Source organism: Pelophylax lessonae, assembly GCF_965119305.1.
Source record: "Pelophylax lessonae genome assembly, chromosome: 3".
Classification (NCBI taxonomy): domain Eukaryota; kingdom Metazoa; phylum Chordata; class Amphibia; order Anura; family Ranidae; genus Pelophylax; species Pelophylax lessonae.
In genome coordinates this window covers 157,202,133-157,227,385 of record NC_138770.1, presented here as the reverse complement: position 1 = coordinate 157,227,385, position 25,253 = coordinate 157,202,133, and the positions used below count along the sequence as shown (strand labels likewise).

The 25,253-nt window shown below is 42.7% G+C and overlaps 1 protein-coding gene across 3 annotated transcripts in view; it reads left to right on the top strand.

Annotated features, from left to right (window-relative positions):
• COLEC11 (collectin subfamily member 11) overlaps positions 1 to 21,947 on the top strand; it is a 107,068-nt gene extending 85,121 nt beyond the window's left edge. For 2 of the 3 annotated variants that reach the window (XM_082252383.1, XM_082252381.1), the window contains exons 3-7: positions 2,333 to 2,404; positions 16,390 to 16,461; positions 17,828 to 17,881; positions 19,412 to 19,507; positions 21,455 to 21,947. In XM_082252383.1, coding sequence (XP_082108509.1) covers positions 2,333 to 2,404; positions 16,390 to 16,461; positions 17,828 to 17,881; positions 19,412 to 19,507; positions 21,455 to 21,864 — 704 coding nt within the window. In that variant the 3' untranslated portion in view covers positions 21,865 to 21,947. The remainder of the gene's footprint in view (positions 1 to 2,332; positions 2,405 to 16,389; positions 16,462 to 17,827; positions 17,882 to 19,411; positions 19,508 to 21,454) is intronic. The other variant, XM_082252382.1, reaches the window with a different exon arrangement.
• Positions 21,948 to 25,253: the final 3,306 nt, after the last annotated feature.

The window sequence follows — 25,253 nt, the reverse complement described above, 5'->3', positions numbered from 1 at the left end:
CGCTAATACATTTATGCGCGCATGCTAATACACGTTTTGCAGTGACCCTTTGCAAAAAGTCTTCTTGTTCTGGTATTTACTGGACTTTTCTTACAACTTCCTTTTGAATGTAAGTACTGTCCCTGGTGCTGATATTTTTTTCTTTATCTAAATGTAACTGTAAAGGAGAAGTATGGGATCCCAAGTCAGTTCTTAGACAGGGAACTGAGTGATCACATGCCCTTTGATTGCTCAGTTCTTGGTCTGCTCTGAGCAGAGAGAGGTCACGGTCAGTCTACACTCTGCCCCTCCAGTGCACACTGGAGTGCCAGGATGAGTAGGGGGTGATGCATCTGGCTCCAAATCTCAGATGTATGCTGAAAGGTGGAGCCAGCTGTCAATCAGGCAGTGTGATGGATCTCAACAATATTGCTGGGATGCTTCCTGAGCCTGGAGAGGCTCTGCCCCATCAGCTTTTAGCAGGCAATAGCCCATTATCAGCTTACTCTGATTTACAGGAGGACAAAAGCATTTGGCTATACGTTTTTAAACCGTTCCTCATTCTGTCTTTATACTTGCCTTTTTAACCACTTGCAAAGCAACACTCTGACAATGGGATCATGGGTCGCTTCCGTGACAAATACTGTTCATCACAATGTGTGTAAAACCATGTAAGTAAATCACAAACAATACGCCCATTAGTTGTATAAATCACACATTAACCATACAATTGCGGCAAAAACCCAGTACAAAAATGTATTATAAACATTATTAGTGCATCATAAAGTCCTCATCAAAAGTGCTCTGTGTTGTTTGTAGCACTGCCCCCTTGAGGACTGCTGAATTCTTCACCTTTCAGATCTCCCTGGGCTACCGTTAGCAACTGCATGCAGAAAAGTAACGCATTCCTTTCTGGCTCAGTCAAAGAACAGTTTAGGGGTTTTGGTTGATTTTGTTGTTTTGAACTTTCTTCAAACTTGAACTTGAACTATTCACCATTCTGAGGACTTCTATCTGAAGATGCAGCCAGTTTGCGAATTTCACCTTGCCAATAGATGAATTGTAGATACTGAATCTCTGAACAAAAGACTTGGTTGCACACTATCTTCAGGGTACTCGTCTAGCACCCCCTTTCTCTCCACCAGCTGACACCCGTCCTCTGACTACTCTACCCTGGGTTGGCCCCCTTCCTGGTCAGGCCCTTAGACATGATCCCCTGTACTCATGATACAATTTTTCCAGGTTCTCCAGTGTCTCAACCCCTTTAGTCAGCTCTCCTGGACCTCTGGATTCAGCTCCTTCCTTCTGGCTCACCAGGCCGACTGCCTGTGACCATACACCAACTGGTGCAGAAGAGATAGCAGCCATCACCCTCCTTCCGGGACTCTGCTCTCCAGCCAAAGACCCCGAGCACATGTGCTCCTGGCATTTATACCACACCCCACAATGCACAGAGACAACAGTCTGTGCCAATCACTGGGGCTTTATTAAAGCCTGTGTGCCCATTGGTCAGGGTTCCTCCACTTTCCAACACATCTCCCCATTGGACCAGTGGGGGCACTCCTCAGACCAGATGAATCACACACTAAGCACCATGAGCAGACCTAACTCACAGATCCTGCTCCCTGTTAAGCAAAGAGCAATATAGATTTTGCCTACTGCTCCTCTGATAGGCAGACAGAACTAAAACTATACTCTCTAACTAGCACCTACCTAGGAGAGTGCTACACATGTATAGAGCAAATACAAACCAAATGTTGTGCAATCTTTTTCAAATCTAAAGTCTGTGAATTGCACTGCACATTCATGAGCTTTCTGCACTCCCTGGGTGTCCCCAGTTTCTGCCCGTATTCACCAGACATAAATGACCCCTTGCACTAACAAGTGAGTCAAGCCACACTTAGTAGATCTCCTGGGGAAGATACATCTGGTGCTTAGTACATCTTTCCACAAATATGTACCTGGGAACCCAGTATCTCACACCACCACAAAAAGAAAGCAAGTGTATACAAGAAGAGGAGAGTCTCCATAGTATAAAAACCATTTTAATAGTTTAAAATTTAAAAACCAATACACTTACATATCATAATAGGCATCTCATAACACATCACCCAAAAGTTCCGCCCAACACTTTTCATCACAGAACATGGACATCATCCAATGCAAACCAACCTAAATCTCTGAAAGAGATACCAATGCAAGAGTAACACAGGACACCTTTGAATTTCTGACAAGATCAACAGATTTTTTATTGATCTGCTATAACAGCACACCTGCAATGGTATATTTAGGGTTTAGATACATCTTAAAATACAAGTGCATAAAAATACTACATTTACATTTGCTTTTACAGGTGAAATGGGAGAAAAGGGAGAGAAGGGTGCACCAGGGAGACCGGGAAGAGTCGGTCCACAAGGAGAGAAAGGTAAGTAGTCCATCTTCTCTTCTAAATACAGGATATTATGGTTCTGGAATTTGTAAAACATAAAATAAACTTTGAACAAAAACATGATGATGATATAGTCAGCAGCCTATGCGACAGACAGCTCTGTATATGACATCCTCCTGGAGGGTGGAAATTAGAAAGCACATTTTGGGGACCAAGACACGCCCCTCTCATCTAGGCTGTAAAATTATACAAAATACAACCATAACCAGTAAGGCTAGGTTCACACTGTTGTGGATGGACACAGGTGCGGGACAGTGTGGAAATCGCACCTATTCCAACACCTGAAATCACCCACAGCCAAAACACTCTACTCTTGCAAATGCTCATGTCTATCATTCATTCTTAATGGCACCCCCACACATCTGAAAAGGCAGTGCATTTTTGGGTTTGGAAAATTGTGTGGTGCAAAAGCAATATGCGATTTCCCTGCCGCTGCATTTTTAAAAATGTGCAAGGACCTATTTCCTGTGTTTTCTGCAGGTACAGCAGCCCATTCCAATGAATAGGCTGCTGTGCCCATGCAAGTGCAAGCCGCAGTAAAAGCATAGGTGTGAACCTAGCGTCACCCATGTAGTCATAACTGTTCTCCTCTAGCAAGGAGAAAAAGATACAATGTATCTTTTTCTCCATTCAAGAGGATAAAAAAATACTAGAGCGGGCTGAACAGTGTGAATAATCACTGTGATAGTCAATCAGAGGCTATCACAGCATTCAAGTGATCGGGAACCAAGCCTCGAACGGCTTTTGCACCATGCGATTTCCCTGTTGTGGCGTTTTTAAAAAGGTGCAATGACCATTTTTCTGCATTTCCCGCAGGTACAGCAGCCCATTCAAATGTATAGGCTGCTGTGCCTATGCAAACACAAGACACAGCAAGCACAAAGGTGTGAACCTAGCGTCACCCACGTATTTTATAACTTTTCTCCTCTAGTACGGAGAAAAGGATACAGTGTATCCTTTTCTTCATTCAAGAGGAGAAAAAAAACACTGGGGCGGGCTGAACAGAGGCTATCACAGCAATCAAGTGATTGGGAACCATGCCTTGAACGGCTTTTGCACCATGCGGTTTCCCTGCCGCTGCATTTTTAAAAAGGTGCAGTGAATTTTTTCCTGCATTTCCTGCAGGTACAGCACTCAATTCAAATGAATAGTGCTGTGCTCATGCAAACATGAGCCCCAGCAAACACATAGGTGTGAACCTAGCGTCACCCATGTATTCATAACTTTTCTCCTCTAGTAAGGAGAAAAAAATACAGTGTATCTTTTCTCCATTCAAGAGAAGAAAAAAAAACACTGGGGCAAGCTGAACAGTGACTGATCAACTTGACGGTCAATCAGAGGCTATCACAGCAATCAAGTGATCAGGAACTAGGCCTTGAACAGCTCCCAATTGTTAGTATGGGAGTGGGACCCTCTGTGAGATCCCGGTCTCTGTGCAGTGTTCTCTCAGGACAAACACAGCACAATGTGATGGATTGTTAGGTTTGTCGTTATATTACATAGTTATAGTAAATTTAAAGAAGATTGTATGGAGATCGTACAAACAAATAATATAGTGTAGCTTTAGATCTACCGACCACTATGCAGTGCCTGATTGGATACACATTGATTGGACAGATTAGGTGAGTCATCATATAAATCTAAAGTGTGCAAACATTGCATGGTCAGAATGTAATGTGTATATAGTGACTCTTAGGCCCCTTTAACACTTGTATGACCTGAAAGTCGCACGACCTTAAAGCGTCTTTGCCACGCGTCTTTGACACATCTTCGACGTGACTTGAAGCAATGCCAGTGTAATCTTGAGGTCTATTGACCTCAAGTCGCATCAAAGTCGGACCCAAGTAGTGCAAAGGCTACTGTGAAGTCGCTGTGACTTGAAGTTGTATAGCTATGAATGGTACTCATTGGAAATCAGGGGGTATGACTTGTCATGCGACTTTGCAGTCCCAAGTTGCAGGACAAGCCGTACAAGCAGTGCCATGTTACGAGCAATAAAGGGCCCTGGGCAATGCAGTGCACTGGGGCCCCGCCTACACAATCACCCAATCAAGTTCGGCGGCTGGGTCCAGTGAACACACACACGGACGGGAGTGAGACTCGACTGTCCTGTGTGTGCCTGTTCCCGTGGAGGCGGACAGGCATTCCTGCAGTTGTGGGCTCCCCCTCCATGGCCCAAGTGGCCTGAAAGCAGGGCATGGCCGACAGGCTCTTGCCACCTGCTAAGTTCGGCAGCTGGATGCACAAGGAAATCTGGACTAATGCTTGGCTGGGGCTGGGTCGCTGGGCAGGTGGGGCCCCCTGGGCAAGCTGGGCCCCGGGCAACTGCCCAGCATGCCCATTCAGAAAGAAGGCCCTGCGTACAAGTGTGAAAGGGGCCTAAGACATGGTTTTAAAAAGAGTTTGACCTCGCTGCATTGCAAATTATATCTACCACAGGTCATCGGTTTCTGTCCTACATGTAACATGTGTATGCCATCGTTATATGCAAAGAGGAAGTAAACTCTTCCTTTTTTTTTTCCCCTGCAAAGTAAATGCATAATGTGCTAGTGTGCATCGCATACTAGCACATTATGTGACACTTACCTGCAACGAAGCCCGCGATGTCCCCACTGCCGGCTGCATCCATCTTTGCCCATCTTCCTTCCGGGTCTACGGACTCCGGCTGTATTACTGGCCAGAGCCACGTGACGTCACTCCTGCGCATGCGCGCGGGAGCCGCCGGTCATGGCACAAGGCTCTGAAGAAACGGCAAGGGCGGCCATTTCTTCAGAGCGCATGCTCCGATGACGTCATCGGCTGCATGCAATGTAAATATCCCCTAAACGGTGCAAGTTTAGGAGATATTTACAGCACCTATAGGTAAGCCTTTTTATAGGTATACCTATAGATAAAAGTCATCAAAGTGGGTTTACAACCACTTTAAACTAAAGTAAAAAAAAAAAAAGAGGGTTTACCCCTTGTGGTTGTTTCCTTGCCCAACCATTGATGTTTTGCATACTTTTTTTTTTCCGTGACTCTATGTGCTTGGATGAATGTATCTTTGAATTGTGAATGCTATGTACTGGTTTATTGTATGTAAAATATTGAATAGAAAATATGATGAAAAATAAGAAAAAATTATTGTAATCAGATGATAGGTTATAGCATTATAATTATTAGAAAATTGAAAAAGGAATACAAAATAGGGCGCAAAACTGGTAATCTGGATGTCATGGTCAAGCTTTGTAAATTGCCAGGTATCGTAATGGTCTTTTTTTAACATGAACCAATTACAGGCAGTAACGTTCTGCGCAAATGACAGATCTGTTTTAATGGTATTAATGTTTGTGAGCAGTCAGGTGAAGGATTTCTTACATACAAAATGCAATTTTTAATACTCAAGCTCCCTTAATGTATGTTAACAAGTCAAAGGAAAATTCATGATCGGCCATAAACCCCAGCAAGGGGCCGGTCAGAGAAACCAATTCTGAGGAATAAAATAGCACTGATTTTATTGCTTTACCTTTTAGTGCATGGGCTCTGATAATAGTAACATAAAGTCTAGTGGAGAGGTTTTATTGAAGAACCCGCTTCCCCGTCGTGTGCTGTTTTTCTGACATCTATAAAACGTGACATTTCATACATCAAATTAACAAGAGAAGGCACAACTGCATCTGCTTAAGCATTATTTCTTTATGGTCTGCCATTGCTACCTATGCTGGAGATGCTGGTGGAAGTAACATTTGGGAAGGTTATATTTATTCCGGGCCATAGAAAACAAGATAAATACACAAAAATGAGTGCCCAGGATGGATGTATCCCATCTGCTAGTTATTACAGTTTTTTTTTATTAATGTTTCCTTCTTGTTACCACTAGAGGGAGCTGGAACCCACAAACAAGATTCTGATTAGAAAACCTTTGCAATACACAGACAAAAGTATTTTTATTTTTTTTCATTTTTGTTTATATTCATGTAAAAATAATCTGTCATGAAAACAATCCCATTAATGTGAATTAACTTTTTTAATCGTGCTCCTTTCAATGGTTAGTATTCTATATGTACCAGGGAAGATTTATTTGCTCACTACGTATGTAGTGCTACTTCAAGGTTAGTAGTGCTGCATTACATAGCGTGTGACGTCAGCACGCTGGACGCCGTGGCCATTTTGATTGTTCGATAGATGCGCATTTGTTCTAATTACTTGTGAGTGTGTTATTTATACATTAAAGTGCCTTTTGTTTTTATTTAAACCAACTGCACTATTGTAGCTTTTTTGTTCATACTTTCTTGAGGCACTAAAAAGCTATCCGACGAGGATGTGCATTTTTTTTTTTTTTTGAGATGTGGAATTTATGGTGATTATCCAAAGGCACGGCTACTTTCCTTAATATTTCCCATGGTTGTGTGGCTACTGCTGGGTTGCAAAGGAAGTTTGGTCTACATCTTGGTTGGGGATTTCCAGCATAATAGCTATAACAGCTAAAAGGCATTTTCAGACCACTCTGTAATTTGACGGCCTACACCTTCTGGTAAGCGAATTAGCCCCACCACTGTGGTGTTGTGTGTATTTATCTATCACACTGAAGCTGGTGTCAGGATTCTACAATCTTAACTATCCAAATTACACTATATGGACCTATATGGGCTTTGTGATTATATTATCTGTTATTTTAAGTTCTGCACATATCTTCATAAGTGCTGCACAGTGGTTGTACCTCGCTGGTCCTCTTTGGTGGCCTATAGACCCTAGGCGACAATTGATTGCAGAGATTTCAAGTGCATCTGTGCAGACACTATGGACATTAAACTATACACATATTTTTTACAAGCTTTACATATTTAAACAAGTAGTAAAACAAGCCACTACTGACCTCATGCTGTTTTCACTGTAAAGTTAATACTTTTCTAAGATCCTAAAAGATTATAATAGAGCCATGCGTTTACACATGGCCGTACAAGGGTCATGCTGTGTGCAGAGCCTGCATAATACCTCTCTTGGGATCGCTGCTGCCATGTACAGCTGCCCATTGACATGAATGGGAAGAAACAGCTGTATGTGGTTGTGTGCTAGAGTTTACGTAAAGCACTCACATGTAAACTAAGGTATGCTCTGAGTGCAGATAGTGTGCATTTGGGGCAAATGTCAGTGCTCATGAGGGTGTTTTACCTAAAGCTGGTGCACAACCTCATACACCCTTTTGTCATTCAACTCAGTGGATGGCTGTGGCGGCAGCAGACCCTAGGGGAGGCATTATGCAGGGTCTGCATGCTGTACACCCCTCCACAGCCATTTATATGAAGCCTTTCAGTCTGTTTCTTACAGTTTAAACTATTGTACCAGCAGCCTTTCAAGATTCTGTTCTCATAGAAAAATCCACTGCCTGTGTTGTAAACTTTAAAAATAGTTTTTTTCACAATACTTATATATACAGAGATGAAAAAAGCTTGTGTGGGTGGCTGCTCGTTAATTAAAACATAGTTTGATTCATTCCTGACAGTATAGTATGTGCTAAACTTCTTCTGTATGAGACTTATGGTTTCAGGTCTCATACAGTGCATACGGTGAAGGCTTGTGCTTCATTTGCCCTCCACCTCAGACATTCATAAAAGGTCCTGCATTCTTTTCACGGTCTTTAATATGATACTTTTTATAGAAGTTGGTTTGGGCGAGAAACTTTGAGCCATTATTTCTTGGTCTAAAAGAAGAACCATGTGAATTCCCTGGGTCACTGTTCTGCAGATATGCGGTGGGGGTGATCATTAGCCAAATAGACCTTGAGAACTTAGGTAAAGCAATTTTCTCTTCTATCATCCATTGACAGACGCAGCCTCATCTTAATGAGCTGTGTGGGTTATGCTGCCACCTGCAGGAGTAGTCTAGGCAGTACGTTAGTATAAAGTTTTACATATACACGTCCACGGGGCTGTCCCTCCAGACATAACCCCCACAGACACAGCCCAGCACATCAGTTTGTTTCTGCCTAGAGAACAAGTAGGACCTAGGTTTCCTGCTGGGACTCCGGTCTCAGTTTTTTTATTCTTTTCAGGGGCTTCACACTGGATAATCTAGATCCTTATGGTCCCCCCAGCCTGGCCTACGAGCGTGAGCAGGTTATAGTCCCGCACTAGGCCTCGCCACAATTGTGCCCCTTTCTGGATGGGGACAAACCTGCGAGTGGATGTCTCGCCGAGTCGCAGCGACCTGGAACGCCCTGAGTCACAGAGTACCCCTCGGCTGGCAGCTCCTCCACTTCAGGTGGGAGGAAGTCTACCCTGGGCAGAGCCCACCCGGTCCATAGTATGGTGAGTAAATGTGCCCCCCTTTACCCTTGCTGGCCTTGGGGGAATGTGGGCCCTTTCCTGGGGATAATGGGATTTGTGCCTCCAAAAGAACCCCCTGGCCTGCCCAACGCCCGGTCTGTGTGTCCTATTCTCCCCCCTTCCCTGTGACTGTGTGTCTGGAGTGCCTGGCGCCCTGGGGGGTGACATAATACCTTGGGCTTGCTGGTTCCTGTTGTGGTTCCTGAGGCCTCCATGTGTCGGTCCCTGGCTGCATGGCTCGCCGTGGGCGCCGCCATCTTAAATCTGGGCAATGTGATTTTTTTTCTCCATAGACTTGTATGGGGCAGCCATTTTCCCTGAGCTTCCTATTAATCTGTATGGGCAACCATTTTTGTGTAGCTCTTGTGCTATGCTGAGCAGCGTGTCCTTTCCTCAGGTGACATCACTTCCTGTGCATTTGTTTCCTGCTGCTAGCCGAGGTAATTTCCTGTCTTTCTCTCCATGCTGCTGGAATGATCAGGAGGGTGGTTTGTCTGAGGTGGTACAGTACTTGGGGTCCCTGCGGACATATCCTTGCACATTCTACTGTCAGTTTAGTTTAAGGGGTTCCCTGCAGACCGCTGTGTTCGGTGGTAGGTGCCGCGATCGGCGCTCTTAAAGCGTCAGTACTCCGGTTTTTGAAAATTGCATTATGGAGGCCCAGACTGTGATATCACCCTCAGACCTGCTCTGTGCGACTCCCGGACAGTCCGGGTCACAGACGCTGGCCATGATTTCAGCAGCTCTGGAAAGCCTGGCGACTAAAGTTAATTTAGTCATGAGAAAGGTTGATAGCCGAAAACGACTGCTGCCTTCTCCATCTCTGATTCAGAGGTTGCCCCGGATGCTCCCCTACTGGAGGGGTTGCTGTCCTCGCATTCTGATGGTGAAGAGGACTTGTCTTCTTCAGCTGCAGCGCGGGAATGCGCTTAAGTGGAAGCCCTGATTATTTCAGTACGGGACACTTTGAAGTTGGCTGATGAGCCCACGCCGGCAGGGACGTGGGTGGCTTTTGACTCCCAGAAGTCTCAGAAAGCTGGCAAGGTTTTCCCTTGTCCGAACGCTTTTCACGATATTGACCAATGGCGGCGCGTTAAGCACGTGTTAGTTGTGCCAAAACACTTTAAACGCCGGTATCCACTAGCTGAAAAGGTTTCCAACCATTGGATGGTGCCACCTAAAGTGGACCATCCTGTCTCCAGATTAAACAAATCTACCCTTGTGCCTGTGGAAGATTCCCCGGTCTTTACAGACTCGGTGGACAGGCGGGTGGAATCCCTTTTCCGCCATCTTCATGAGGTTACATTTTGTTTGTGTCTGTTTTAGTCTCACAGACGGTGACAGGGTGGATTTCTGGTATGCAGGAGTCTTTGGCCCCCGAGTCTGTTCCTCCGGAACAGCTGGAACTATTGGACCAGGTGATCCAGGCACTGGTGTTCCTGTGTGATGCGTCTATGAATGCGGCTCCCCTGGTGGCCAGGGTCTTGGCCCTGGGCATTGCCTTGAGATGCATGGTTTGGCTGAAGAGCTGGTCGGCTGACCAAGCTGCTATGAAGGCCCTAGCTGACGTCCCCTTTCTGGGAGAGCATTTGTTTGGCAACTAATTGTATGAGTTGATCAAGGGCTTGACTGATGGGAAGAGTACTCTTCTTCCTCAATCGTCCAAGGGTAAGACTCCCCGTACTAAGCAGTGTCCTTATTTTTCTGCTCACAAGCATTTTTTTGTGTCTCCGGGGCGCAAGAAAAGGGTAAGCCATTCAGAGCTTCTGGAGGGGCTAAAAAGAATTGGGGCAAGTCCAAGGCCGATCAGTCAGGTGCTGTTGACAAGTCCTCCTCACCATGAAGGGGCGCACTCACCCTGTTCAGGGGTGGGGGGACACCTGCGCTTCTTTCGGGAACCCTGTACTTCCTTCATTCAGGATGTTTGGGTTCACAAACTGATTTGTTCCGGGTACAAGATTGAATTCTGGTCCCAGCCGGGGGACAGGTTTTTTTCAGTCAAATCTTCACCTGTCTCTAGAGCGTTTGAAGGATCTGCGGGAGGCTGTGCAAGATCTCCTGGCTCAAGGGGTGATTGTGCCGGTGCCTCTGCAGGAACGCTCTCAAGGTTTCTAGTCAAACCTGTTCACGGTGCCCAGGAAAGAGGGCAAAGTGCGCTCAATTCTGGACCTCAAGGCTCTGAACCGCTTTGTGCGGGTGCAGAAGTTTTGAATGTCCATTCGGTCAGTGGTGGCATAATTGAATCAGGGGGATTTTCTGGCCTCCATCGATCTCAAAGATGCGTATCTCCATGTCCCCATTTTCGAGGGACACCAGCGATTCCTCTGCTTTGTGGTGGCAGAGGAGAACTTTCAATTGGTGGCGTTACCCTTTGGTCTCGCCTCGGCTCCCAGAGTATTTACCAAGGTTCTGACCCCAGTACTGGCCTTGTTACGTCAGCGAGGTATCTCGATTGTGGGTTATCTGGATGATCTCCTGTTGCGAGCAGTCTCCCACTCAGATCTGCTGGGCAACATCTCTATCACGATTCAGACCCTTCAGGAATTCGGATGGACGATCAATTTAAAAAAATTTGCTCTGATGCCATCAGTACGGGTCACTTATCTGGGGCTGACTCTCGACTCTGCTCTGACGAGGGTCTTTCTCCCCCTGGACAAACTTCTGAAGCTGCAAAAAGCAGTAAGGTTGCTAATGGAGACCGATCAGTCCTCCTTGCGGGCATGCATGCGGGCCCTGGGTCTGATGGTTTCAACCTTCAAAGCAGTCCCGTTTGCTCAGTCTCACTCGAGACCTTTGCAAAAGGAGATTCTGGTGAAATGGAACAGAGATCCTCGGTCATTGGACCAGAAGATTCGCTTGATCCATCTTACAAAGGTGGCTCTTTCTTGGTGGCTCCAGTCTCTTGTCCTGTGCCAGGGCAAGTCCTTCTTGCTGGTGTTTTGGACGGTGGTCACCACAGACACCAGCCTGTCATTTTGGGGTGGAGTGCTGGGGAAGCTCTGTGCCCAAGAGATTTGGGTGTCGGAGGAGTCTTCCTTGCCGATCAATGTTCTGGAGCTGAGAGCGATCATGCTCTGCCTGATTCACTAGATGAGTCCGCTACGCTGCTCTCCGGTTTGTATGCAGTTGGACAATGCCACGGCCGTGGCTTACATCAATCATCAAGGGGACACCAAGAGTGCTCTGGCAGCCAAGGAGGTGGCTGAGATTCTGAATTGGGTGGAATCCAATGTTCTGGCTCTTTCCACAGTCCGCATTCCAGGTCTGGATAATTAGCAGGCGGATTACCTGAGTCGTCAGGTGTTGGATGAAGGGAAATGGTCCCTTCATCCGGAGGTGTTTCATCTTCTGTGTGTCCGGTGGGGAACCCCGGATGTGGATCTGTTTGTCTCCCGCCTCAACAGAAAAGTTCAATGGTTTGTGGCCAGGTCTTGGGATCCACTGGCCAGCCCCCACTGACGCTCTGGTGGCTCCCTTTTGCCAGTATCGGCTGATTTATGCCTTTCCTCCACTTGAACTTCTGCTGCAGTTTCTTCCCTGGGTGGCAATGGAAGGCATTCTAGTCGTTCTGGTGGCACCTCGGTGCGCAAAGGTGGTGAAACTGGTCGTGGATCCTCCACGTCGTCTTCCTCTGCGAGAAGATCTACTATCTCAAGGACCGATCTTCCATTCTGCTTTATGGTCGCTGGCTTTAACGGCTTGGCTGTTGAAAGCAAGGTGTTAAAGGATAGAGGTCTCTCTAACTCTGTGATTCTGACTCTTTTGAAGGCCAAGAAGTCGACTTCCAGGAAGATCTATTATCGTACGTGGAAATCGTACATTTCATGTTGTGAATCGCTGCAAGTGCACCCTCGTTTGTTTTCTGTAGCTAGGGTTTTGGCTTTTTTTTACAAAAAAGGGGTTGAGAAGCGCTTGGCGTTGGGTACTATTAAGGACCAAGTGTCTGCCTTGGCTATTTACTTCCAATGTCCCTTGGCTACTAATAGCTTGATTCACACTTTCATCCAGGGGGTGCATCACCTGGCTTCTCCGAGGAGATCCACGTTAGCGACGTGGGATCTCAATCTGGTTTTGTCTGTTCTTCAAAAGCCTCCCTTTGAGAATATTAGGAAGATTTCTCTGCTTTCCTTGTCACAGAAAGTTGCCTTCCTAGTGACTATCACTTCTGCTCGCAGAGTTTCTGAGTTGACGGCCCTATCCTGTTGTTCGCCTTATTTGGTGGTCCACAGGGATAAGGTGGTCCTCCGGCCAAAACCGTCCTTTCTTCCTAAGGTGGTGTCAGATTTTCATCATTAATGAAGACATCATATTGCCTTCCTTGTGTCCTTAGCCTAATCATATTGCCTTCCAAGTGTCCTAAGCCTCAGCATCCCAAGGAGATTGCCTGGCACTCTCTGGATGTGATTCGGGCGATAAGGGTTTATCTGACAGTTACTGAGTCCTTTAAAAAATTGGACTCTTTGTCCTTACAGACGGTCCTCGCAAAGGTTTGGCTGCGTTCGCTGCAACCATTTCGAGATGGATCAGGCAGACGGTTGTTCAAGCTTATTCACTCAAGGGTCAGGTTCCTCCTTTCCCTGTGAAGGCTCATTCTACTAGAGTGCTTCTTGGGCTTTTCCCAATCAGGCCTCAGTTGTGCAGGTTTGTAAGGCAACGACTTGGTCGTCTGTGCACACCTTTTATAAGGTGGATTTGTTGGCTTCTTCGGATGCCTCTTTTGGCTGCAAGGTTTGGCAGGCTGCTGTTTCATAAAAGAATGTTTTTTACCTATAGTACTTTGAGACGTCCCACACAGCTCATGAAGATGATGCTGCGTCTGTCAATGGATGATAGAGAAAATAAGATTTTGTAAGAACTTACCATAAAATCTGTTTCTCTGATGTCCATTGACAGACGCAGCTGCCGCCCCTCTGATGGGGATGGTTTTTGTGTCTTCATTGCTTGCAACTAAACTGATTTGCTGGACTGTGTCTGTGGCGGTTATGTCTGGAGGGACATCCCAGTGGGCGTGTATATGTAAAACTGTACTAACCTGCTGCCTAGACTACTCCTGCAGGTGGCAGCATAATCCACACAGCTCATGAAGATGAGGCTGCGTCTGTCAATGGACATCAGAGAAACAGATTTTACGATAAGTTCTTACAAAAATCTTATTTTTTGGACTGCACCGATGAACTCAATAAAAATGATACTGGGAGGTGAGCCATGTGTCAAATTAGTTCCCTCAGATTCACAATTGTGGGAGCATTTAACGTACAGAACTGGGCCCCAACATTGTGATAAAAATCAAATGCATAGTATGCTCTATGACATAGTACCCAAAAATGGATTTTCCTCCAGGCCTCATTTACAGCACTATTCCAGACTTGTAAATAGCCCTGCTAAACTCGATCACAAGCATCATCTGCTTGAAGGTCACATTGCCATTTGTTTTTTTCACGGTATGGGTATAGAGAATCAATGGAGTAGGTGCTGTTGAGCCTTATGGTTTTTGGGATGTGAGTTTTGTGCATATTGGAGGGGGAGTGTGCCTCACTCTTCCAATCGTGTGTTTGTTGGGACTAATACAAAAAGTGGTTTGGGGGTATGTTATATGTATGTTATATACCACAATGATGGAATGGGTAGAGGGTTTACAGTGTTTTCGTCAAATAGATGACCTGTTGTGAAGATAACACCCGGTTCCTCCATAAGGGGTAAGCAGCATGTTGCTAACCTTGTGGAATCTGAGTATTTCCCATTATGAGAACATAATTGGATATATAGAGAAGAGAATCAAATTGCCATCTGGTCTGCATTTTGTAAAGCCTTTTGTTCATGAAGTGGGGGGAAAAACCCTCAGGTCATAGTTTTTCAATGGATGTGCCAGGGATTGCTACATGTAAAGCTCTCTGAACCACTAAGAATCATGGCTTTACAAGTCTTTGCAAGCTCTTTGTCAAGTATCTCAAAATACATTTTAAACTGAAAAATAGAACATAAAACCAAAGCACAGTGAATATTGCAGGCAAATTAAAATATGCAACTATTATGGGCCATACACACTATAAGATTTTCTGAAGACTTTTTCCTTTAGATATACCAAAACCATATAATATGAGGTCAAACCTAAACACTTTCAATTTGTATTCAATCTGGCAGGCCCTTGAACTACATAGAAAAGGTAAATCTGAAGGAAGAAGTCTTCAGAAAATCTTATAATGTGTATGGCCCTTAACCTCCCTGGCGGTATGATTATGTCAGGAATTATGTACCAAAAGCGGTACAATTTTTTGCATGGAAATTTGGCGTTATGTATTATAGGCCTACAATTCTTAGTAAATACTTACTTAAACCTGACCAAAACAAGAGTCTAGTAGACATCCCAGATGTGATAAATTTTAAACACAAACGCATGAATTATAATCTAATCAATAATATAATTTTATTATATAATATATAATATAATATATATATATATATATATATATATATATATTATATTATATAATAAAATTATATTATTGATTAGATTATAATTCATGTGTTATATATATGTGTGTATATATATATATATATATATATATATATGTGTGTGTGTGTGTGTGTGTGTGTGTGTGTATATATATGTGTGTGTGTGTATATATATATATGTATGTATATATATATATATGTATATATGTATATATGTATATATATATATATATAATATAAATGTTATGTGTTTGTGTTTTGTGCAACATTTGAATTTCCCTCTCAGTTCCGCTCCCATGCACCATTGTTGCTGCAGGGAACGGAACCAGGAAGTCATCAGACCAACAGACGAGCGAATGCCACCGCTGACAAGTTTTTAGGGCTTCATTCCTTCTTATAACCTTGCATGTCTGCTGAATTTGTGGCCTCTTCACTCAACCAGCATGGGTAGGATCTTCCCCCACTCCACTTGCTAATATTTGTGGCTGTCGAGGACTTCCACCAAAGAGTTTTTGGTCCAATGGTTTTCAAGCCTGCTTTTGACTTTATGGAATATAATTGTAATGTTTTTTTTAATTGAAATAAATGATGTGATCTTCAGAACTCTTATTTTACATTTTATAGCCAACAGTTTATAGACTAAGAGCAGGCGAGCAGGCTTTCCACAAGCTTTTAGAGTGTGTCTGTGGAAATGTATGCCTATTCAACTAAAAGAAAATGTATGACGTCAGGTACTGATGTTGGATGAGAAGGCCTGGCTTGCATCAAGATTCCATTTTCATCCCAAAGGGGTTCAGTAGGGTTGAGGTTGGGCTCTGGGCAGGCCACATGAGTTCCACCCCATCCAAACTCATCAAACCTTATCTTATGGAGCTGGCTTTGTGTATAGGGGGCACAGTCGTGCTGAAAAGAAAAGGAATGTTCCCCAAACTGACAGTACCACGTATATGATACTTTGGATTCTTTCCTCTTCTACATAGAGGAATGAGGACTGGACCTGTTCCCTGTGCTCCCTGGGGTGCCTTAGGAACTCAATATGGCCTTCCTACATTTCAGAAACAGTGCTCTAAATTAAGAACATTGCTTATGATGCTTGGATGGTCTATAGCCAGCCTTAATCATAGTAATATGTGAAGCAAATGTTACTTAACAAAACTACAAGGCCACTTGCAGGAATCTGACATTCATAGTTTTGTTTTGCAGGAATGATGGGTGAAAAGGGAATGAAAGGAAGCATGGGTCGCCATGGTAAAATTGGTCCAATTGGTTCTAAAGGTATTTAATTGTGAGATCAGATTACACTATGTCTCTGTGTGGAAGTGCCCATCTTTGTAAAGGAGTAGTTCTTTGTTTTATCATGTCAGAGCTACCCCTTAATGACCTAATAACTTGTGTAGAAGTATTTAGGAATTCAAAATTAGGCAAGATGCCATCTGTAAGAAACTCTATATATATATATATATATATATATATATATATATATATATATATATATCCTCTATGGCAGGGGTCTTCAAACTATGGCCCTCCAGTTTTTCAGGAACTACAATTCCCATCATGCCTAGTCATATCTGGAGTTTTACAATGCCTCATGGGATGTGTAGTTCCGCAACAGCTAGAGGGCCATAGTTTGAGGATCCCTGCTTTATGGTAATTAAACAAAACAAAAAAGCCCCCTTTAGAAAGAATGATAAAGGCTGTATCCCCTTTAGACCTGCAGGCCCTTCCCTGGTTATCTCCATCTCAAAAACCGCTCCTGACTATCCCTCCTCCTTATCTGACCCAACATCTCTCTTCATGTGATTGATTAATCATTCTATGTGGGCTTTCACATCAACCAGGTACTTTGACCCCAATATTTGATGATCCCTCCTTCAACCTTGGGCTTCAGACTGATACAGTGATGTTCCTATCACAGGACTGGCCCCCAACTTCATTTCCCTTTATCCTCTGTTTATGGCCAACGGTGGTTTATCCAAGTCGAACTTACTGCCTTCCTCTATACATTTAGGAAACAATTGCCCTATTGTTGATGATCCCTGGCTCCATCTCCAAAATTAAAAAGTGCATTATTTACTTGCGGCTCAGTTGGCTATATCCTGACACTAGAAATCTACCTCTTCACCTCACCTCTTGGAATTGGCCCAGATTTTAAATGAGATTATGGCAAAGGAAACTTTGGTCGTAGATAATGGCCCCAATCTTGAAAAGATACACACTAGGTTGACATGATAGGGGGTCTTTAGTGATTCTTCCACTTTCTGAGCCTTAGTGGCAAAATAATTGGTTCACTCCTTTTGAGGTTTCTTCGAATGTTTTTTGGATTCTTTCTCTCCTTTCTAGTCACCCATCTCTTTCCTCCTACAAATCCCCCTGTAACACTTTTAAGGTTTCCCTTTTAAGTTATATGTTTCCAACAATTGGTTTTCTCAGTGGTTGTCAAGCATCCCGCTTGCTACAGGGTTATTGTATATCCATGGTATTATTTCAACATTAGATATCCTTTTAGAAAAATGTGCTTCTTGTTATGGTATTGTAATCACATGCACCTTTGTATATTAGTATTTTGAAAAGCTTGTTAAATAGTTTTTGACAAAAAAAAAAGGAATGATAAAGCATTGCAATGCATTTTACTTTTCAGGTGAGAAGGGAGATGTTGGTGACATGGGTCCACCAGGTCCAAATGGAGATCCAGGTATACTTAAGTTTTACGAATTACTACCATTAATGGTATTAAAGGTATTCACTGGCTTAATTTAATCTACTGTTGTTATCTGTGTGATAGTTTTCTCTGAGACTGTCAGGTTTTTGTGCATTAAAAATCTGCCAGACCCTAAAGTGTAAGCGGCTCTTTCAGTTTTATACTCATCTGTCCCTGATCCACCAAAGTCTCCAGTATGTGGCCTTCTCAGGATCTTTTTCGCCTTGCTCATTCATGTTCACTGTGATTTTTATTTGGGTCCTATTAGGATTCTGTAATCCGACAGAAAGTCTTTGCAGTTGCATTCTGTTGCCTGCATCTTAAATTTAGGAAAAGGTGGCTACCTTGTTTAAAGTTTTTATCTTTTCCCAGTCTTCTGGGTTTAGCATCTCTGGCCATCTTGATTGCCTTTCCTGTGATGTTATTACTCCCACACTTGGGCAAAGAAATTTTATCCCAGAACCATGGCATGCAGAGAAGATAGAATGAGCCGCACATGTCCAACTCATTATATATTAAGTAGAAAAGGAGCTGGCAGGTAGAAGAGGATTTTTGATTGTACAAAAGACAAGCAAGCACATTTCTATTAAAAAAGCACTATGTTGCTATTGCTATGTTCAACTTTAAAAACATCTTAAATGTAAAAACTCCAGGGATAAAACACTTATTTCGTTTAGGGTCAGATGCTGCCACCTTATGCATCTGGCCACATTGCACTTAATGCTTTTGCCAAATCTATTGTGTTAATTTAGCTTTAAAGATTGCTTTTAAAGGAAAAACAAAAAACACTGAGGGGACATTTATCAAAACTGGAGCAACAGAATCTGGAGCAGCTGTTCATAGTAACCAATCTGCTTCTAACCTCAGCTTGTTCAGGTATGCTTTGAAAATGAAAGATAGAAGATGATTGCCATGCACAGCTGCTCCAGATTCTGTATGTGCCAGGTTTGATAAATCCCACTCACTGTATTTTGTTAATGGTATGAGGTCAATATATGCAATAATAGTATTTAGAATATTAAATCATGTTTCTCATATTTAAAAATGATAATTATATTTCTCTCAAATTGTTTTTGTAAGATTTTGACCATGAGAAAGGTGATAGTTGTAAACTCTCCTGGTATTTTTTTGGTATGTCTTGGCCCCTTGTTAGACACATTGGTCTGCATATAAATGTGAAGAAAAATATAAAGAAAAGTTATGTGAACATCAAAAAGAAATTCGTATACTGAATACGGTTATTACACGTATAGCCACATAAAGTTATCAGACATCCATATTTTTCATGACAGTAGTATTTTAATGCAGTCTTTCTGCCTCAAAGTCTAAAGGGATATTGGTGTCGGTTAGGAACATATCCCATGCACCTGCATTTGTTGGGACATCTTCAACCAGAATGTATGCAAATTTTGGGTGTGCAGTCAATCCCAGATGGTTGGCACTTGGTTAATGTAATGTATTGAATACAAATCCTATGAATTAAGAAAGAATAGTGATACCTGCTCTCTTGTCTTCATTTTGCAGGGATACCCTGTGAGTGCGGGCAGCTGAGGAAAGCTGTTGGAGAGATGGACATCCAGGTCACACAGCTGACAACAGAGCTGAAGTTTGTAAAAAATGGTATGTATTGATTTATGCTTGCAGATGGGTTTCCATGCTGCTTATATAGACCTATTTAGGAAGATCAACAAGTTATGTACTATGGTCAAAAACGTGTAGACATCTCACAACACACTTACACTATATTATATGGCCAAAAATATTTCCAGAGTAGTACCTGACCTCACAAATGCTTTTGCAACAAAATGGGCACATATTCCCACATATCCATTCCAAAATATTATTAAAACTTCTAAAAGGGTGGCGACTGTTATGGCTGCAAAGGGAAGGGGTGGGGGGGGGGGGTGCAAGTGCAAATGGGTGCCCAGAAACCTTTGCCTATAAAGTCTAAGTGCAATAACTCATAGCAGCCAAACCACTAAGCATTTTATTGCTCAGCCATAATTTTATCATTGACTACAAATAATATATACATATATGTAGCACCTAATATACCATCATTAGAGAAGTCTGTGCTAAACAATAAATACATTATATTACACATTGTATATTATTTTAGGTGCTTACCCAATTTTGTTCACTTTTTTTTTTTAATTCTCTATTTTTAATTCTCTATGGTTTTTTATTATATCTTTTACTGCTCATCATATAAGAAAATACCCATTTTACAGGAAACAGAAATATTCCTGAACTAAATTTTAAAATAAAATATATGAATATTTAAAATATATCCGGCCTTGTAACATGGTCTTTCACTTTAAAACCTTGCCTATTCCAAAATAGGGATTCAGGAGATGCAGGAATTGACTGAGTTCTGTCAGTGTAAATATTACTAATTTGTGTAGTTTGGATCTTCCAGTCAGTAGTTCTAGGATCTGCAGCCAGTTTTATGTTTGCCCCTTATAAAGTAACTTCTTGAATCTGACTGCCAGTACTGCAGGTGTGTTGTACTTGTGGCTGATGGACCATAAAGTTGAATAATTTGTTAATAGTTAGTCACTTCCACCCTAAAGTAAAATCTGTATTTAGAGATATTTGAGTCTGGCAATGCTGACCTTTTTCTGCATTTACTACATCCCTGAATGTCTCTGCCTTAATTACCGAATGATTTTCTGGCTCTGAACAACGGTGCTTCCACTGAAGTTTGACCAAAATCAGATTTGTTGATCTGTGTACTTAATCTAGATCAGGGACACAATATTGAATGTTCTGTATCAGTGTGCCAGCCTGGTAACGCTAAAGTTTTTTCAGAGGGAGGTTAAAAAAAGGCAGCCTTCATGTTTCTCTTGTTAAAGGTTCCCTTTCATTTTTCATTCTTGATAATTTGGGGAAACTAAGCATATAATTTAGGGGCTCATTCAGACCTCTCCAATGTAGTGTGTTGTGAGAATTCACGTATTAGCACAACACGTTACTGCATGCTACATGCCATTTTTCATTAGCACCCCAACGACTCTTTGACACACATGCATTGCAGCACACAAAAATGCATGGTAATGCACTACTGGGCATTGTGGTGCTCTACATTGGAAACAAATGGTGCATGTCCAATTTTTGGTTAGTTTTGGTACATTGGCAACCATTCAAAGAGATAGGCTGCCTTAAAGCAACTTGTAGTAATGTGTATTTGAAAACGCAACACAGTCAAGTGTGAATGCACCTTAAAAAATGATAGCACTGTGACCAACATAAAAGATACATGTCATGAGCTTCTGGCATTCCCAGGCAGATGTCACTGAGTGACATAGCTATAAAGCAGATACTCCTGAAAGTGTAGGTAATGCTGTGCTTTCTTAATATTTACTTGCAAACTAAGTATCATAGCTGCACCCCCCATTAAATCTTTATTTGTAAAATGAGATTTGATTTTTATAATTATACAAAAACCTGTAATCTTCCAAAAACAGGAAAATAGAAATGTGTCATGCATGTTTGTGGTGTTGTCTCTGGTTATTTTTTTAAATGTGCATTAAGATTGTTATAGAAATATAAGTGCTCACTTTTCAGCACTGCCCTCCCCCGCAGTTGTAGCTGGAGTGCGCGAGACAGACACTAAGATCTACTTCCTGGTAAAAGAGGAGAAGAAATACATAGAGGCCCAGGCCTACTGCCAAGGAAGAGGCGGAACGCTCAGCATGCCCAAGGATGAGGCAACCAACAGTCTGATGGCTTCTTACATTAACCAAGCTGGCCTCAGCAGGATTTTTATTGGCATCAACGACCTGGATAGGGAAGGTCACTTTGTGTATTCTGATCGGTCTCCATTGCAGACCTTCAACAAATGGAGGCAAGGGGAGCCAAATAACGCCTACGATGAGGAGGACTGTGCTGAGATGGTCTCTTCAGGAGGGTGGAACGATGTTTCTTGTCTCATTACTATGTATTTTATTTGTGAGTTTGACAAAGAAAATGTATAATTGTTTCTATACAAGTAAATGACATATGAAAGCACATACTCCAGCAATTTGCCAGTGAACCTTTAAAGTGAGTGTGGCTATGCATGTTTTTACCAGTGGAATAGCAAACTACTGCTGTCCTCATGGGCAGCTTTGAGGGAGAAGCATCTGGTCCTACAATTTCGACAGATGGCCTGATGCCAGCCAGCTCTTGAGCCCAGAAATGCTGTCATTTGGTATATCTTTACCTCTTGGTAGCTGTTCCATACACCAAACTCTGCATAGAAAATCAGTAACTACACCAAGTGATACCCAGACGAACTCTATTTCCAGTGAGGTTATGCCCCTTCGGTTGCAGTAACTTGTCTAGTCATCTGTCAGGTGGGCCAACACATGTTAAAAGACTGAGATCTCAGTTTGAGGCAAAATCACATAATGGTGGCACACTTAGAAAAAAGATGTTCTAGCTGCATATATAAGGTTTTTGAACTATATCTGTGTTATACCACTGATAGGCGAAGGGTCAATTGCTTTTTTCTAATCACGTTTTTGAAAAAAAATAGTTTTAGGTATCTGTTCTTGCTACAGAAACAGAGCATTCATCACATTACCATCTTCCTAGGAAATGTTGTCTCTACAATTTTAAATATGCAAGTAAAGGATTATTTAACAGACTATCAATGCAATTTGCTAAACTATAGCCCATGATATATTTGCCATAACTATTGTTGTTTTTTGCAATGTTACTGTTATTTTTGACTCGAATTGTTGAAAATGATCGCTATGGCAAATACTGATAAATATAGCTTAGTGAATTGACTCTATTATGTTCTTATTCTTAATATAATCTGCAAATTACTTCAGGCAGGGTAGGATATTAATTCTGATTGGAGAAGGAAATAAGGGAAACTCTAATTGTGGTATAAAGATGACTACTGAATACTCCCTGCCCCCATGTTGGAACTCACAGCCTTCTGCTTAGAGGGCTTAATCCTACAGTATACTGAGGGCCTCTTTTACTTCTAGGGGGTAAACCTTCTCCATCTTTTCTAAGACTGAAGCTCATTCTAATGACAGTCAGAATGCAAACAATGACAAATGCATAGTGTTATTTACTGACTCCTTATTTCTCAGACAGCTACAAGGCAACCGGGTCCACATCTATCACTTATATCCATTTCAAACATTAATTCCATCATCCACTTTGCTCAGTAAGTATGCAGAGCAGCATAAGATTTCTGTACAGCCACACTTCATATTTGGTTGCATTCCTTCTGTCACAAGCACACCCAGGGGAGCACCAATAACTTTGTGATGCTCCCCAGATACCACTTACTAGGACAGGAGGCCTATGTGGTAGTGCAGTAGGCTTTACCACTGTAGAAAATGTAACTGCTGACTGAAAACTCTTCAACACTCTTTCTGTCCATCACAGTTGGTGAGTGCTCTTCTGTACTGCCTTTTCCTCTCCTGCAAACCCCTGATTAGTCAGAAGAAGTCCTCTGTGTGCAACAATCTTCTCCTAAACACATTCACCAAGATGTTAACCCTGTTGTCGACTGTTACCTAGTGTTGATTGCCATCAAATGCACATGGAGTTCTATATTACAAAGGAGGACTTCTTGTTTTTAGCAAGCATCTTGTGTATTTTGGAAGAACATTAAAATTATACTAAACAGAGAAGTGTTAATTTAATTGTTATAATTCATTCACATAAATCATATATATCATGCCACTTTGTTTTTTTTTTAAAAATCCCTTATTCCTGCAGTGCTGTTCTGTGTTCACATCATCTCTTCCTGTTCTGTGTCATCTACAGGGAAAGATCTGTGGGAGGGGCTTCTATCACTCTGCTGATGTATGCTCTCTACAGTGTGAATCTGTGTCCGGCCAGCTCTGATTGGTTTTGTGCTAGTCACATGACTAAAAAAAAAAAAACAGCTATTAGATTTATAAATATCAAATAACTATTTAAAGCTCCCTATAAATCATTATTGAACATCACATGTATTTTTTGTGCATTAGTATGGTGTAGGTGTATACTATATCCCGCCCCAATAGTGTTTAGCAATACGAGGATATGGCAGAGGAGGGAGGGAGGGGAGTGTCATATACCACTGTATATACGCCAAGATGTATGATTCTATAGTCATGTGGGCTGCACAGATTATAAAAAAGAAGAAATGAAGGGCTTAGAAGGGAGCTGAAATTGAACATGCTCCATAGAGGACACCAGCTGGTCTACACAATCTCAGGCTGCAGTGGACACAGACAAGATGGAGGGACAGCTGAAGGCAGGATCAACCAATTATATTTTATTCTACATAAATAAAATGCTTTGTTGGCTTTGTGAGTATGAACACCCGTTATATAACATGTAATTAGTGTTTGTCATAGTCTGAGTTTAATAACACTTTAAGCTCTACAAACACAGATTGTTTAAATAATTTTACTATGATGGGATAAAAATGTCCATTGTCCTTCAAGAAGACTGTAGAAGAAGTTTACTCAGTAAGCCTTTAATGTCAAATGGCATTTTTTCTCTTTCGTTCATTGACAGACACAGCTCTTCATCTTCATGGCGGTAGGAAACTAGGCAAAAGCTTGAGCATGCCTATGGGGCAGTCCCTGGGGGTAAGCTCCCACTTCCTGCTATAGGTATTCAGTTTTTTCTGCCTAGTCAGGGGTAAGGATCTAGTTCCTTGCTGGGATCTCCGGTCATAGCTATTATTTTCTTTTTAAATGGAACTTTCTTCCTTTTCTTTTATTATTTTGTTCCTGTGAGAATCTAGTATCAACTGCCGGTCTGGGCGACAAACTGGATCATTTCGATCTCCAGCGCCCCTCCTAGTCCAGCCAGCGAGCACGTGCAGACCAAAGCTCTGCGCTAGGTCGGTCATGACATAGCTCTAATGGACGGGGGCTTTCCTGCGTGTTAAATGTCTTGCGAGGGCACATACGTACTGGCTTCAACCTGAGTCACAGCATTCCTCCTGGACGACAGCACCCACAATGAGCTTGGAGCGGTGTCCTGTCCAGAGCGGTGCCCACCCTGTTCCTGATATGGTAAGTAGCTGTCCCACCTCTACCTCTGGCGGGTTTTGGTGCAGACGTGGGCCCCTCCCTGGGATGGTTGGACCCCTGGGTTTCCCTCCTTCCCAATTGTGTCTCCCCCTCCCCCCAGCTCGGTGATCTATTTTGACATGTGTCCCCCCTCCCTGTTGGGACCATTTTCTCCAGCTTAGAGACCCCCCCCCTGGGAGCTGTGTGGCGCTGTGCGGGGCCGCCATTTTCTTGTAGCCTGGTCTGCTACAGATTGGCGGCTGTTTGTGCAGCCCGACAGCCATTTTTCTATACTTTCCCAATGAAAATAGTGGTGGCCATGTTTTTGGAGCTCAGATGGGTGGTGA